Source organism: Nannobrachium achirus, assembly GCF_963921795.1.
Source record: "Nannobrachium achirus genome assembly, chromosome: 12".
Lineage (NCBI taxonomy): Eukaryota > Metazoa > Chordata > Actinopteri > Myctophiformes > Myctophidae > Nannobrachium > Nannobrachium achirus.
Window position 1 is genome coordinate 17,955,283 of NC_137832.1, and position 15,220 is coordinate 17,970,502.

A 15,220-nucleotide genomic window follows, 5' to 3' on the forward strand; every position below is an offset into this window, starting at 1 on the left:
TCAGTACAAAACTGCTTCATTAAACATTGTTGGTGTAAGGCAGTGTTGTTTCACTGGAAGTCTGAGAACTGCTGAGGGTCACTTTGAATGACAAAATGCATGTAACACGTCTTAAGTCCCATTCCCACTGGGCACGATAAAGATAAAGATACAAAAAAATATCGTTCTCAATTGAAGTGGATGGCAGCATCCACACCACAACGATAAAGACAACGATAGCCGTAAACGATATCGCTTGGATCACTTTCCGCGCCATCACGTCATGACGTCAGATAATTATCGTCATCGCACCCAGTTGGAATGGGCCTTTACATGAGTCTCGTTTGAGTTACAATTATATACAATGTTTTAATAATTAATAGTATTTATATGAGCTAATACACATTAGGGATGGAACGATATGAAAATTTCACATCACGATTATTGTGTTCAAAGAAATCGCGATTTACGATTTTATCGCGATAATAAAAATCCATTGTCCTGGTGCGGAACATTTGCGACGCGTTGTGAGCTTGTAGATCGGCTATTTTTTGGCAAAGACATTTGATAGAGAGTGACAAAAAGACTATCAAGTACGCATAATATAAGTACCTTTTACAAATTATAGATGGTTTAAGTGGCACCGGATATGCAGCTCGGCAAATAAAAGGTGAATTGATCCCAGTGCATGATGAAGGATGATATCACAATAAATTAAATCTCCACGATACGATTATCAAGAGCAGTGATAAACGATAATATCGCGTATCGTTCCATCCATAATATGGTACATGTTAATTAGTCTCAAATCATCAACTCTCTAACGGCAATTCATTGATTAATATTCCCTTACCTTTTCATATACAGCACAATTAATTGTGTCTAAAAATCTATTCTTCTCCACCCAGGGCCAGAGGGTGGTTGGGCAGATATTAGGGTTTGTTTTTTTGTATTGTATTTTTTTTTTGTGTGTTTTTTTTTATCTACGTATGTCCTGTATTTTAAAATGTAAAATCGCAACAAAACATCATTTTAAAAATGTGTCCTAAACAGATGGCGTAACTGTTTAAACATCCCAACCCTAAAAAGGATCCGAGCAGATTGCTTTTTCCCCTCTAAAATCGGGGGAGGAGGGGAAAATCAATACAATGCAGCAACGGCAATTCAACGTGTATAAATGCTGTAATGTCCCATTAATGTAGGGCTACTATAGCGGCAACGGGGTGTCACATATATACAGAGGGAGGGGGGAAACTACAGGCTGTCTGCTTTGCAGCACGGTGGTGACGCAAGGTCAGTTATGCAACAGCAGCACACTGCAAGTCATCCCAACGGCTGAACGTAGACTTCTGCAGCTCTGGCAGCGCCGCTGTCTCCTTGTTAAACCCGTTCGGAACGGGGTACGCATTATTGTGTATCATTATTTTATGCTTTAACTATTGAAAAATAGCAGATATACAATATCACAGCACTTCTAAGGTTTTTTTGAAAAACCTATGTTTCTGAGTCAGCAATCTGGCTGGCCATCGTCAAAGAAAAGGTGCTTTTCGCTTAAATGGAGCTCAGTTAGTCTGTTCTTGAGAGACTGCTATGTCAGTGGTTCTCAAACCTTTTCATGTGAAGGACCCCCAAAATGATATTTATTTGGCCACGGAACCCCCATCTCAAAATATTTAGTTCCAGGGACCACCCAGAAGCAAAATTTGAGTTACAAACGTTCGCTTTAAGAAATACATTATGTTCAAAGATTTGCACACATTTGCATACACTTTTCAAAAATAGCAGATGTACAAGCTCGCAGCGCGGCACTATATCTGCTATTTTTTAATAGTTAAAGCGTCCAATAATTTTAGGCCTAAGGGTTAAAGAGTTGCCTTTATTCTTCTCCAAACAGTGACATTCTGCTCGCTGTTTACATTTCACATGCTGTATGTGCCATTTGAGCAGATGCACTCACCAAGAGCAGGTGGGGGGAGGGGAGGGGGGGGGGGATCAAGTAAAAGGGCAGTTCTAACAGGAAACGGCAGTGTTGATGGAAAATACGTTGGCCTGTTGAGAGCAACCAAACCGTTAACTTTAACGGATTAAAATGTAAGGTGGCTTAGAAGTACAGGTCATAGGTTTTAACTCCCACAACACCAGATGCATCCATCAACACACCACTATTGCCAGCGGAAATGTCCTCGAACGGACACTGAAAACTCCCCAATTCCCCAAACTGTAAATTAGGGATGGGACGATACGCGATATTATTGTTTATCGTGATAAAATAAACACTCACGTTAATCGTATCGCGGAGATTTCATTTATCGTGAAATCGTCCTCCGTCATGCACTGGGATCAGTTCACCTTTTATTTGCCAAGCTGCATATCCGGTACCTCTTAAACCCTCTATAATTGGTAAAAGGTACTTAAAATATGTCTTTTTTTTTCACTCTATCAAATGTCTTTGCCAAAAAATAGCCGATCTATACAAGCTCACAACGCGTCGCGACGCGAGCTTGTAGATCTGCTATTTTTGGGGCAAATGTTCCGCCCCAAGATAATAGATTTTGAGTATCGCGATACTATCGTAAATCGCGATTAAATCACAATAATCGTGATATGAAATTTTTCATATCGTCCCACCCCTATTGTAAATGTCTCTCCAAACACTGTACTCGTAAACGCCAGATGGGCACTTAAACGAGGACGATAGAGAGCAGAGACCTAAACCAATCAAAAACATGTTGTACAGCGTGCGAGTCTCTCACCCTGCACACGGACATCTGGTTGGTGGTGAGGGTTCCCGTCTTGTCAGAGCAGATGACGGAGGTGCAGCCCAGGGTTTCGACCGAGGGCAAGCTGCGGACGATGGCGTTCTTCTTGGCCATCCGCCGGGTTCCGAGGGCCAGGCAGGTAGTGATGACGGCCGGGAGACCTGCGAGGGGGGTAACGTTTCAGTATAAATGTTCACACAAACACTGTATCACTATCAAGCCATTTTACCTTTGTGTTCACCCATAGCCTGGTTTTCCAAAGGCATGCAAGCAGTCACATGACTGCTTGCAACTGATAAGTTGAATAAATCCTTGAATCCAGCATAAGTGTATTTTGTGACAGTGTCCAAGGTAGGCCATTCACAAATAGTAATATTTAGTATTCGAATTATTCAACCTCAAAGTATTCGAATAGTCGAATATTCGACAGGACTGGCCAAACTGTTAAATATTAAGTAAGCAAGAGGCGAACATTGTGAAAATAGCCGATCTACATGCTCACAACGCCTTGCGTTGCGAGGCGTTGTGAGCATGTAGATCTGCTATTTTCACAACATTTATCTGCGGAACCTGAGTCACATTAAATGTAATACCTACAATTCCAAGTGCTTGTCAGGATGGGGGTCCCCAGTTAAAATTTTCTTTATTTTGGGGGTCACAGCCTAAAAAAGTCTGAGAACCCCTGGTATAGAGCATTAACAAATTCATCCACCAGGGGCATTGACAACTCATTCTTATGACTTCCTATCTAGCCAAGCTTTATAAACTATATATTTTTTAAAGAGAAAACAATAAAAAAATAAAAATAAGCGAATATAAGCAAATATATTATTTGGTGAATGCCCTACTATCAAGCCATTTTACCTTAGTGTTCACCCATAGCCTGGTTTTCCAAAGGCATGCAAGCAGTCACATGATGACTGATAAGTAGAATAAATCCTTGAATCCAGCATAAGTGTATTTTGTGACAGTGTCCAAGGACACATCTTTGAAGGTAGAAGCCAAATTCCAATTCTCACATTTCTGCCTCCTCCGGCCTCCAGCATGACCCGAAAATAGTTTGCATCCCAAATCAGAATTTGCTTCTCAATGGTCCAAATGGACCCTTACAGGTCTGTATTTGAATACTCTCAGGGTCATGGGGGTACTCAAAATGTAAATGTTTAAAGGACAACTTTGTTTTTTTTACAACAAGGGTTCATATTTTAGATTTTAATTAGAGAAAAGAAAAGATGAGTGTTTTCATGTACTGCTTTCTATCATTCTAGGCAGTTTAGTGATTTTGATTTCAGTGGGTGGGGGCATGCGTACAAGTGACTAAATATATATTTTTAGACACACTAAGTCGTGATTTCTTTTCTACTATTTACAGTAACACTTCTAAGTCACATCTGCCCATGGAGGTTTGCAGTGCATCTTGGGAATGGGCTTATTGTGTCTAAAAAAGACGAATGTACGCATGCCCCACCCACTGAAATCAAAATAATTAAAATCGCTAAAATGATAGAAAGCAGCAAATGAAAACATTTTAACACTCATCTTTTCTTTTTACAATCTAAAATATGAACCTTGTTGTTAAAAACCAAAGTTGTCCTTTAAGAAACAAAAGGTTTACCCTCAGGGATGGCGGCCACGGCCAGTGCCACGGCGATCTTGAAGTAGTAGACGGCGCCGCGGATCCAGGAGCCCCCGTGGACGGGGTCGTTGAAGTGTCCGATGTTGATGATCCACACGGCGATGCAGATCAGGGAGATGACCTTGGACAGCTGCTCTCCGAACTCGTCCAGCTTCTGCTGCAGCGGCGTCTTCTCCTGCTCGGTGGCCGCCATCTCGTCGCGGATCTTGCCGATCTCGGTGTTGATGCCGGTGGCCACGGCCACACCCACGGCCTTCCCCGCCGCTATGTTGGTCCCCTGGAGACGACGCGTGACAGGTCAGTTCAACTCAGGAAATGATTCGAGTCTCTCAAATGAAATGTTCCTGTTTTTCAACAATTTTATTGTGATGGCTTGTATTGTTTAATCCCTTTAACCTATTAAGGCCGGGAACGCATTATTACGCATTATTTTATACTTTAACTATTGAAAAATAGCAGATGTACAAGCTCGCAGCGTGGCACTCAGGCGTTAAATAACAATACAAATGTGTTTTCCATAAAAAGGAAAGAAACTGAAGGACGATCAGAGGACGTGTGCCAAAATGCCAGGACTGCTTACCGAGAAGAGCATGTTCTTTTTGTCCTGGTTGACAGCACGGGGGTCAGGCACAGGGTCAGTGTGTTTGATCACAGACACAGACTCGCCTACGAAGATAACAGAAAGCAGGAGGTTAAGGCCAGTTCAATTAATCAACACAGGACAATAGACGTAAGTTGTCAAAAACTCAGGATACAGTGTCAAAACAGTTCCACTTGAGCAATCAGTTTAGCAGCAGCAAGTGCTATTAAAATGATTCTACTATATGGGGCGCCCGCTGGCCTACTGGTCCAGGCGCATACCACGTAGGTCAAAGATCATACATGCCCCTTTCACATGCTCCCGATGTCCTGAATTCTTAAATAATGTGTAAATAAATGTAAATGTGTTTTTAGTACCAGTAAGACTCCCTAAATTGGGAGATAAGCGACTGTCAGGTCGCATACACAATCTTTAGAAGGCAATGGTAGCCAATCAGGAGGGAATATGGGAAATGGGACAGATCCATGTTGATGACATGACTTTAGACTAGAGATACTGTGTACCGCTTTGTGTGATTTTAGGGCAAAATCTGTAGGAGCAGTGTCTAAAAATTTGTGTTTCAAAAATCTGCCAGATGGTGGCGCTAGATGGGACAGATAGATGCATTTTGATGACATGACTGTAGAGATACTGTGTACCGATTTGCGTGATTTTAGGGAAAATCTGTAGGAGCAGTATCCAAACATATGTCTTGTAATGGTGGCGCTAGAAGAGGGCCATGTGAGAAATGAGGGGTGGAGGTTGTGGTTTGGCAGCCAAGGGGTGTGTGCGTGCAAAGTTTGGCATGGATCGGGACAACGGTGGCGGAGATATGAGTAGGGGAAAAGTGTGACGCGACGTGATGTGATGTGACGTGACTGACAGCCGGTGGAGGTTTTGATAGTAACTGCGACCTGACATTTTATAACAGCCATTCTTCTTGGTTACAGTAATAGAATTTAGCTCTCAGATTATAACTCATTTAGGGCCTAGAATTATTGAATGCTTTAACCAGTGAAAAATAGCAGATATACAAGCTCACAGCGCGGCACCGAGTGCCGCGCTGCGAGCTTGTAGATCTGCTATTTTTGGAAAAAGTTGTGAAAATGTGTGCAAATCTTTGAATATATGCATTTTCAAAGCGAACGTTTGTAACTCAAATTTTGCTTCTGGGTGGTCCCTGGAACTAAATATTTTGAGATGGGGGTCCGTGGCCAAATACATATCAGTTTGGGGGTCCTTCACATGAAAAGGTTTGAGAACCACTGACATACAGTAGTGGTCTCTCAAAAACAGACTAACTGAGCTCCAGTTGAAGTGAAAAGGACCTTTTCTTTGACAATGGTTATAGCCAGATTTCTGACATAGAAACATAGGTTTCTCAAAACATCTTAGAAGGATTCAAAAGACACTTATCGGGTCAAAATTCAAATTTTCACGATTTTTCTAAAATAGCAGATCTACAAGCACTCGGTGCCGCGCTGCGAGCTTGTATATCTGCTATTTTTCAATAGTTAAAGCATAGAATAATCATACACAATAATGTGTACGAGGGGGAAGGGTGGCCTGGTATGGGAATGTTGAGCAACCTTCATCCAAGAATGTGTAGAACATGTGACGGGATAGAGGGATAGAGGGACACGGATGAGAGCAAAGCCCATTGTACAACAAACACATTAGCAGCTATAGATAGACAACATTTTCTATCAGTCACGCACCAGAGTTTACAATTACGGTTATCAGATGCACAAGTGGGAAATCGTTGCTGTCTGCTGGAAAACTCATGTCCAAAACCAAAAATAGCAACAGCTCAAAAAACAAGCTTTTAGGTCGTCTGCTTTGGAAAGAATTTGTGTGACACCGTAGTATGACGAAGAAGTAGGGCGATTAAATTACGGGAAGAAGAAAAAACATAAAAAGTTTAAACATGGAGATACGTTTTTTTCTGCCTGACAGCAATGAAATGGTAACTAGGGCTCCACAATTAAAAGCTAAAGTGAAAATGCTTATATTGCTGAATGTGCGTAACGCGGTCTATCTAAAATGTCTATATAAGGCAAGGAATCCTGCCAGCTGTGATGGGTCTCGCAATCAACAGACATCTTACCGGTCAGAATGGATTGGTCTACCCTCAGGGTTGTGGACTTGATGGAGCAGATACGAATATCAGCAGGAACCTTGTCTCCAACTAGAGGGGGAAAATAGCCACAATTAGAGATAGAATGCAGCTACTAGAACAAGTAGGAAATGAATGAAAACACAACTACATCAACGTGCGCGCGCGCGCGCGCGCACGCACGCACGCACGCACGCACGCACGCACGCACGCACGCACGCACGCACGCACGCACGCACGCACGCACGCACGCACGCACGCACACACACACACACACACACACACACACACACACACACACACACACACACACACACACACACACACACACACACACACACACACACACACACACACACACACACACACACACACACACACACACACACACACACACACACACACACACACACACACACACACACACACACACACCTCTGTCTTCACACACACACCTCTGTCTTCCTATTGGCAATAGAAAATAAATAATGGTATGGCATTGGCATAATGACAAATGTAAAATGGCGTTTGAAGCTTTTAAAGTCAATGCCAACACAACAGTTAAAGCCTACAGACAGAAGAGTTGCAGGCCAAGATGAAGCTTGCAACCACAACAGAATTCTCCAAGCTGTGGTTTAAAAAATATTATAAAACTGGACAGTCCGCATCCAGACGATCATTTCCATGGCAACAGCTCTTGTCATGTCATGACAACATACTTCTTTGATGCTCAAACTCCAGCATCTAACGGCACAACAATCTTTGCTTCTATATCTATTTAGCTATATGTAATATATCTTATTTGTCGAGTGGAAACGTGTCCAAAACTAGTGAAAACAGCCGATCTACAAGCGCACAACGCCTCGCACTTCGAGGCGTTGTGTGCTTGTAGATCTGCTGTTTTCACTAGTTTCGTGCGACGGCCTTGTATGATGAAGCAAGGCTTTGCTTTGCGAAAAAAAATGTACAAATTTGAAACTTGGAGATACAAGGTTTCTGCCCGACAACGACGATTATATTCTGCTTTCATATCATATTGGAAACAGTTTATCAAACCAGACAACTATTCCAGAATCTTTAAATTCAGATAGAGTCTGTAACTACGGCCCCTGAAATCGGCGCAAAGGAAGTTGTCATCGTTTGGAATGAGAACGTAACAGTTGCAAGAGCGACAGATGAACAGATAAATCATAACAATGACAGTGAGAGTTGTTCACGATGACAAATGTATAATTGCGTTGTAGATCAGCTATTTCTGCTTTTTTTTATGTATGAACATTTTTCAACATGGTAATAATTGTGACAGGTCTACTTGTGACTCTACAAGTCAAATCTCAATCGATTTTTTTTAAATGGTTTCGTCTTGTTTCAAATCTTGTGTCTGAGCTAGGCTTTAGACCAGGGTTCCCCAATTAGTTTTCCCCAAGGGCTGAATTATGTCTAGGGTACCAAGCCGAGGGCCACAACATTGCAGGGGGCGACGGTGGCATTCCCGCTACTCCAGAGACAGTTCAGATATCGTTGTTGTCGGGTGAAAATCTTATATGTCCAAAAAACGTTTTGCATTCATCAAATGATTTAAACTAGTGAAAACAGCCGATCTACAAGCACACAACGCCTCGCACCGCAAGGCGTTGTGTGCTTGTAGATCTGCTGCTTTCACTACTTTTGTGCGACGGCCTTGTATGATTTGCGAAAGAACGTACACATTTGGAGATACGAGATTTCCACCCGACAACGACGATATACTAGTTTCGTTGCTGCTCTTATACCACCATTATTACTGGGGTTGGTGGGGGCCAGACAGTAGCCCCCCGCGGGCCGCAAATGGCCCGTGGGCCGCCTATTGGGGAACCCTGCTTTAGACGTTCAGGGAGGAAATGACCACTGTACCAGAGAGAGCCAAACAAATGCGTTACCAACGTTATCAGGTGACATTTGCCTAGCTATGCTATGGAGTCAGCTGTTGTCAGACGACATCTGTCATTCACACCATCATAAAAGTCAATATTTGCAGATGAATCATCATGCTAAACTGACGTTTGGCTTTCCAAATATGGCCAGCTTCTAAACACCACGTGGTCCTGTGCAGCTCGAAGGTTAGAGTACGACAATAGCAGCATTAGTGACAACACAATGATGATTGTATATGTATGCAATATGCAGTCTTCGCCCCAGACAAATATATCGTCGTTGTCGGGTGAAAACCTTGTATGTCCAAAACCGTTCGTTTTGCATTTATTATTTAAAAATGATTCAAACTAGTGAAAACAGCCGGTCTACAAGCACACAACGCCTCACACCGCGAGGCGTTGTGTGCTTGTAGATCTGCTGTTTTCACTACTTTTGTGTGACAGCCTTGTATGATGAAGCAGGGCTTTACTTTGCGAAAGAACGTATACATTTGAAACTTGGAGATACGAGGTTTCCACCCGACAACGACGATATGCAGTCTTAGTATTGACCAAGAAGAATGCATGAAGTATATTAGTATGCAACTAGAAGCAGTGCTCTTCCGAGCACATGTCTCCGCCTTTCACGGCAATCGGACGCTGCATGCATGATTTTGTTCCAAAAATGTGTTTTGCAAAAGTCGACCTGCTGGTGGCACTATAACAGGCTGATGTGAAAAGGGTTGCATATTATGTTTCATGACCTAGTGGGAATGTATGCGCAAAGTTTCGCGTAAAGCGCAAGCTGCGTTCATGATTTGAGGCATTTTGTTCAAAACGGACCAATCCTGCCAACTTAGGAAGCCAATGTTAGCCAATCACGATGCAATATGATGTATCGGCCTATCGGGCAGATCCGTCTTGATCACATGACTATAGAGATACTGTGTACTGATAAAAAAAAATGTTTTATCATAATGACCTAAAGGCGGTAGAAATGTTCGCTTCAAGTGTCTTGGGTCGTTCAATTCAAAACAACTTTATCCCATTCAGAACGGGTACACATTATTGTGTACCATTATTTTATGCTTTAACTATTGAAAAATAGCAGATCACAAGCTCACAGCGCTGCGAGCTTGCAGATCTGCTATTTTTGAAAAATCGTGAAAATTAGAATTTTTACCCGATTCTATAAGTGTCTTTTGAATCCTTAGAAGGTTTTTTGAAAAAAACAATGTTTCTATGTCAGCAATCTGGCCAGACATCGTCAAAGAAAAGGTCCTTTTCACTTCACTGGAGCTCAGTTAGTCTGTTCTTGAGAGACTACTATGTCAGTGGTTCTCAAACCTTTTCATGTGAAGGACCCCCAAAATGATATGCATTTGGCCACGGACCCGCATCTCAAAATATTTCGTTCCAGGGACCACCCAGAAGCAAAATTTGAGTTACAAACGTTCGCTTTGAAAATACATAATTATATCCAAAGATTTGCAAAAAAAAAATCACAACTTTTTCAAAAATAGCAGATCTACAAGCTCGCAGCGCGGCACTCGGTGCCGCGCTGTGAGCTTGTATATCTGCTATTTTTCACTGGTTAAAGCATTCAATAATTCTAGGCCTATTTTGAAATCTATCTCCATAATAGTTATTATCAGCTGCCTTTGGAGAATTACCAACTCGTGTCCTCTTCTGCCAAGCCAAGACCGGGTCCAATTTCCCTTCACTCTTTGTTTTGTTTTCTCGAGGTAAAACATGCCGCGGCATGCGGCAGCAGATGTTGTACAGTAGGTCATAGTTTCTTTGCACAATGAGAAATGTCTGACACGGTGGATAATAATAACTGTTTGACCTTTTTCCCCATCACACCGTGTGACATCTAATGAACAAGACAGCCAATAATCGTGCAGTGTGCAAACACCCTAAAGGGTTCCACATCCCCACAGGGACAAACCGTACTAAAAATGTCTACACTCATGGTGCTGTTTGATACTATGTTAGCTAAATGCCAGAGCTTGGTTTACTATGTTTGCTTTAAGCCTGACAGTCAAAAGGAAACGCGGTGTAACCTTATGTAACGTTTGGCTCACAAATCGGTTTGGATACCAGTTTCCAACAAACGGCAGTAGCTATGTCGATGGGGCCCCTACTACAGTCTCTAAGGGAAACGTTTTAAAGGGACGCGGCATTCTCTGAATTCAATAGGCAGTCAATCAGTATCCGAGTAGGGCTGAAAATGCACAGCGGCCTTTCAGGACTGGTAGTAGTTTTTCACTCCCCTTGCTATAGGCAGAGGGAGCGGAGGAAGGCCAGAGAAAGAAGAGGAAGTAGAGGGATTGGAAGCCATAAAAAGGCCAGTCTCAAAGGAAAAAGCCAATTTGAGCACATACTGAATTGCGGTGACCCAAATCCGGCTTCGTAATACTACATAAAGGCAATGGAAACTAGGGAACTGGCTCAGGTCGTCGTGGCACAGTTCCCCTGTGCGTAGCTGACGTATAGACCTACTTTGTTAAAGATGCAAATTGTCTCGAATGGGTATTTTGAGGCTCCCCCCGACCCCCCCCCCCCCCCCCCTCAAGAGTTCACCAGGACCTCTCTCAAGCCTAGTTTATATTTTGTCACGTAACCGCGTACCTACTGCCTCAGTGAAAACAACTTAATTATGCTTTAATTTGTTTGACGACCACGTATACATTTGCCCTTACACAGACAACAAAGCTTGAAGAGGAGTGTTAGAAAATGTATTATTTTAGAGCCAAATAACATGAAGATAATGAATATAGAGTGAGAGAGAACTACTGAAAATAAGTAAATAGATAGAAGTCAGGATTCCCTTTGCAGGGAATGTATGCCCTTCAGAGTAGGGATGGGACAATATGAAATTGTCATATCACGATTATTGTGACAAAAGAAATCGCGATTTACGATATTATCGCGATAATCAAAAGCCGTTATCCTGGGTCGGAACATTTGCCAAAAAATAGCAGATCTACAAGCTCACAAGCTTGTAGATCGGCTATTTTTTGAAGACATTTGTTAGAGGGTGGAAAAAAGACTGTATCAAGTACGTATATTATAAGTATCTGTTACCAATTACAGAGGGTTTAAGTTGTACCGGATATGCAGCTCGGCAAATAAAAGGTGAATTGATCCCAGTGCATGACGATATCGCGATAAATGAAATCTCCACGATACGATTATCGTGAGTGTTTTTATCACGATAAACGATAACATCGCTTATCGTCCCATCCCTACTTCAGAGAAGGGAGTGGAGATAGAATAGCTATGAGACCAACAATGCACACAGCCAAAAATGGTAAAGGTATTTCAATATGTTCCCCCAATGCGCTGATCAGGCTTAAATGTGGACACATGATAGCAGCTGTCTGCCCGTCGTCGTCCCCATAGCGCAGGAAGAGGTAGGGAATAAAGGCCAGCCTCTGTCAGTCAGTCACAGGATAAAGACCCCACAACGCCCCACCCCATTTCAACAGGACAATCACTCAACTCCCTTGGAACTCACACTTCTACGGCCGCGTCAACTTGCTAACCCTCAATTAGCGGCCTGGGGTCTCTCTAAGCTTGCACATAATTCTGACTTAAGGTGTGCAAGTCTCTCTAGCCTTGGCACAGTGGGTGATAACGGCTTGTTGTGACTGTGAGAGACGACCCCAATGTGCAGTTGGCTGCGTGTCAAGCTCATATTGGATGTACTGACGGCCGGTAGCCAGGAATACCAGTCTGTCAATGAGCATTTTCCAATCGTGAGAGATGGTGACACTTTTTCGGAGAAACACCAACAAGTGTCAAGTTCTGCTGCATCTTCCAGCGAAATGCAGAACAATGGGTGTAATAAGAAAGTGTTTCTCAACCATTGTGACTGGGGACCTTTGATGTGGCCCTGAGAAGGGTCAAGTGTGCCCCTTGAAACTGCTTGAAAGCCAGTATTGTATTTATCATTTTAAAAATGATTTAAACTAGTGAAAACAGCCGATCTGCAAGCACACAACGCCTCGCGGTGCGAGGCGTTGTGTGCTTGTAGATCTGCTGTTTTCACTACTGTTGTGCGACAGCCTTGTATGATGAAGCAGGGCTTTACTTTGCGAAGAAACGTACACATTTGAAACTTGGAGATACAAGGTTTCTTCCCGACAGTGACGATATTTACAGTACACCCCTGTATTATGTTTGTGTGCCCATGGATTCTTGGGACATGAAAAGTGTGCCATGCAGAAAAAAGGTTGAGAAACACTGCATGACTGATGATGGGGGAATGCTGTTTTGGTGTAGTACAGGTACACTTTCAATTTCTTTGATTCAAAATATATCCTAAAATAAAAACTACTATTAATGTGCAAAGAATTGAGCATTTGTCGTCTTATAATTTGTATATATTTTTTACTTACAGACTTCAGTCAATCCAAAAAGAATCCACTTTTTGGATTGACTGAATATCTTCTAAATAAATTGTAGTCATTCCTCCTGGGAGTTGGAAACGGTTCAGCGTTGGCTGGAGACCGTGACCAAAACATGATATGTTTCCCAGAGAAGCACCAAACCTAACAGCCACATCCTACATGATTGCATAACACTTCCTGCAGCAAGCGAGACATTAAGAGTGAGAAAAACATTGACAACTTTGTAAGAAAAAAGAAAGGGGAAGACCAAAACTAAACAGTATGATAATGATATTGAACCAACCAACTAAGACACATGGGATAAGTCGGTTTTAACAATGGCACAACAATGGTTGATATGACTCTAGAAAACATCAGTGTTGGGATACTTTTTTGCACAAAGCTAAAGCGAGAGCCTCATATATACTTGATTTATTTGCACTGACTTTGGTCACTTTTTTCTGGCCCTGCACTATTGGGTTGTGTTGGTTGTACTGTGTACTATAATTGCTGTGTTGATATGGCGGTGTGATACTTGTGTTGCATTGACTAGAATTGACTGTTATGTGCACTTTTTTGTTTGGCACTGTCAGTTAAGTTTGCTTTGAGTTTAGCTTTTTTGTGTGTGTGTGTGACGTGTCACTTATGTGCGTTGAATGTTTCGTGGTCACTTTATGTATATATTCTTTTTTTGTGCTTGCTCTTGGACTGTACACTACAGTACTATTTTTCTTTTTCTTACTTCTTTGTAACTTGTAACCTTAAACTGCTGTGCTGCCTCTGGGCAACTGAATTTCCCCCGTAGGATAATAAAGGTATCTATCTATCTATCTATCTATGTGTCTCAGACACTCTGGCGCAGTCATAAGCCTGTGTTAGACTGCAGACATGCTGTAATTGAAGTGTGTGTATATCATCTGTCCCTTAATGTCAACATCCTACTTGGTAGGAGTCCAACAGGGTCCTCAGGCATGACCACCTTCTCACCCCTGTGCCTGTGCACGTCACAGCCTTCACGCTTAAGAACAGAGTAGTGGGAAACCCCCACCATCCAATCACCAATGCAATTGCCATGGACGTTGGAACTAGGGCTGTCACGATTACGACATTTTACGTGACGATTAACTGTCACTCAAATAACTGCGGTTAACGATTTAATTGTGTTTTTGTCGTTGACAATTACATTTCTGTTTGGCTTTTAGGCTTTGAGGTTGCACATGGCAGATATGACACATAACCTAAAATATACAAAGACATTACTCACATATTTGACAACTTTATACTTAGTGGAAATAGCAGATCTACAAGCTCACGACGCGTCGCATCTACCTTTTTAAAGTGTTTGAAACCATATTAACATTTCTCAACATGGAAACGATTATGCAAAATAATTGCGATTACCTCAAATAATTGCGATTAGACGATTATGTAATAATTGTGACAGCCCTAGTTGGAACAGATACCTTGCCTGTTATTTAAAAAATCCCACTCTTGTTCTAAAACTGTTGTCTGGCAAAAGGATTTTGTTGCATGTGAACAAAGAAGTTTTCCCTGTCCTACTTAAGAGAGTCGAGACACGTGCCATGCGCAGTGCAAAAGCAAAGGGGCTCAAAACGGGAGCGAGACAACACATGAGATATGACTCCCAAAGGTGCACTTGAAAAAACGCCGAGTTGAGGCTGCAGTGCAAACCGCAAGGGCTGGCAACTTTGATTGGCAGATGCCACTGCAGATGTATTAGGGACGGCATGCGGCTCCGTTGGCTGGGCTGGTCAGAAGGCCACATGTGCTGAGGCTGGCTGAAAGAGAAACGCTGAGCCTGTGTTCATGATTATAGAGCATCGCAGTGAGGTGTCGGAAG

General features: G+C 42.4%; 1 protein-coding gene across 1 annotated transcript in view; it reads right to left on the reverse strand.

The window, feature by feature from the left end:
• LOC308296130 (sarcoplasmic/endoplasmic reticulum calcium ATPase 2-like) overlaps nt 1-15,220 on the reverse strand; it is a 59,600-nt gene that overhangs the window by 24,562 nt on the left and 19,818 nt on the right. The window contains exons 6-9 of the mRNA XM_080739272.1: nt 7,062-7,142; nt 4,955-5,040; nt 4,354-4,651; nt 2,733-2,899 (exon numbers count right to left, since the gene is read on the reverse strand). Of these exons, the coding sequence (XP_080595398.1) occupies nt 2,733-2,899; nt 4,354-4,651; nt 4,955-5,040; nt 7,062-7,142 (632 nt within the window). The remainder of the gene's footprint in view (nt 1-2,732; nt 2,900-4,353; nt 4,652-4,954; nt 5,041-7,061; nt 7,143-15,220) is intronic.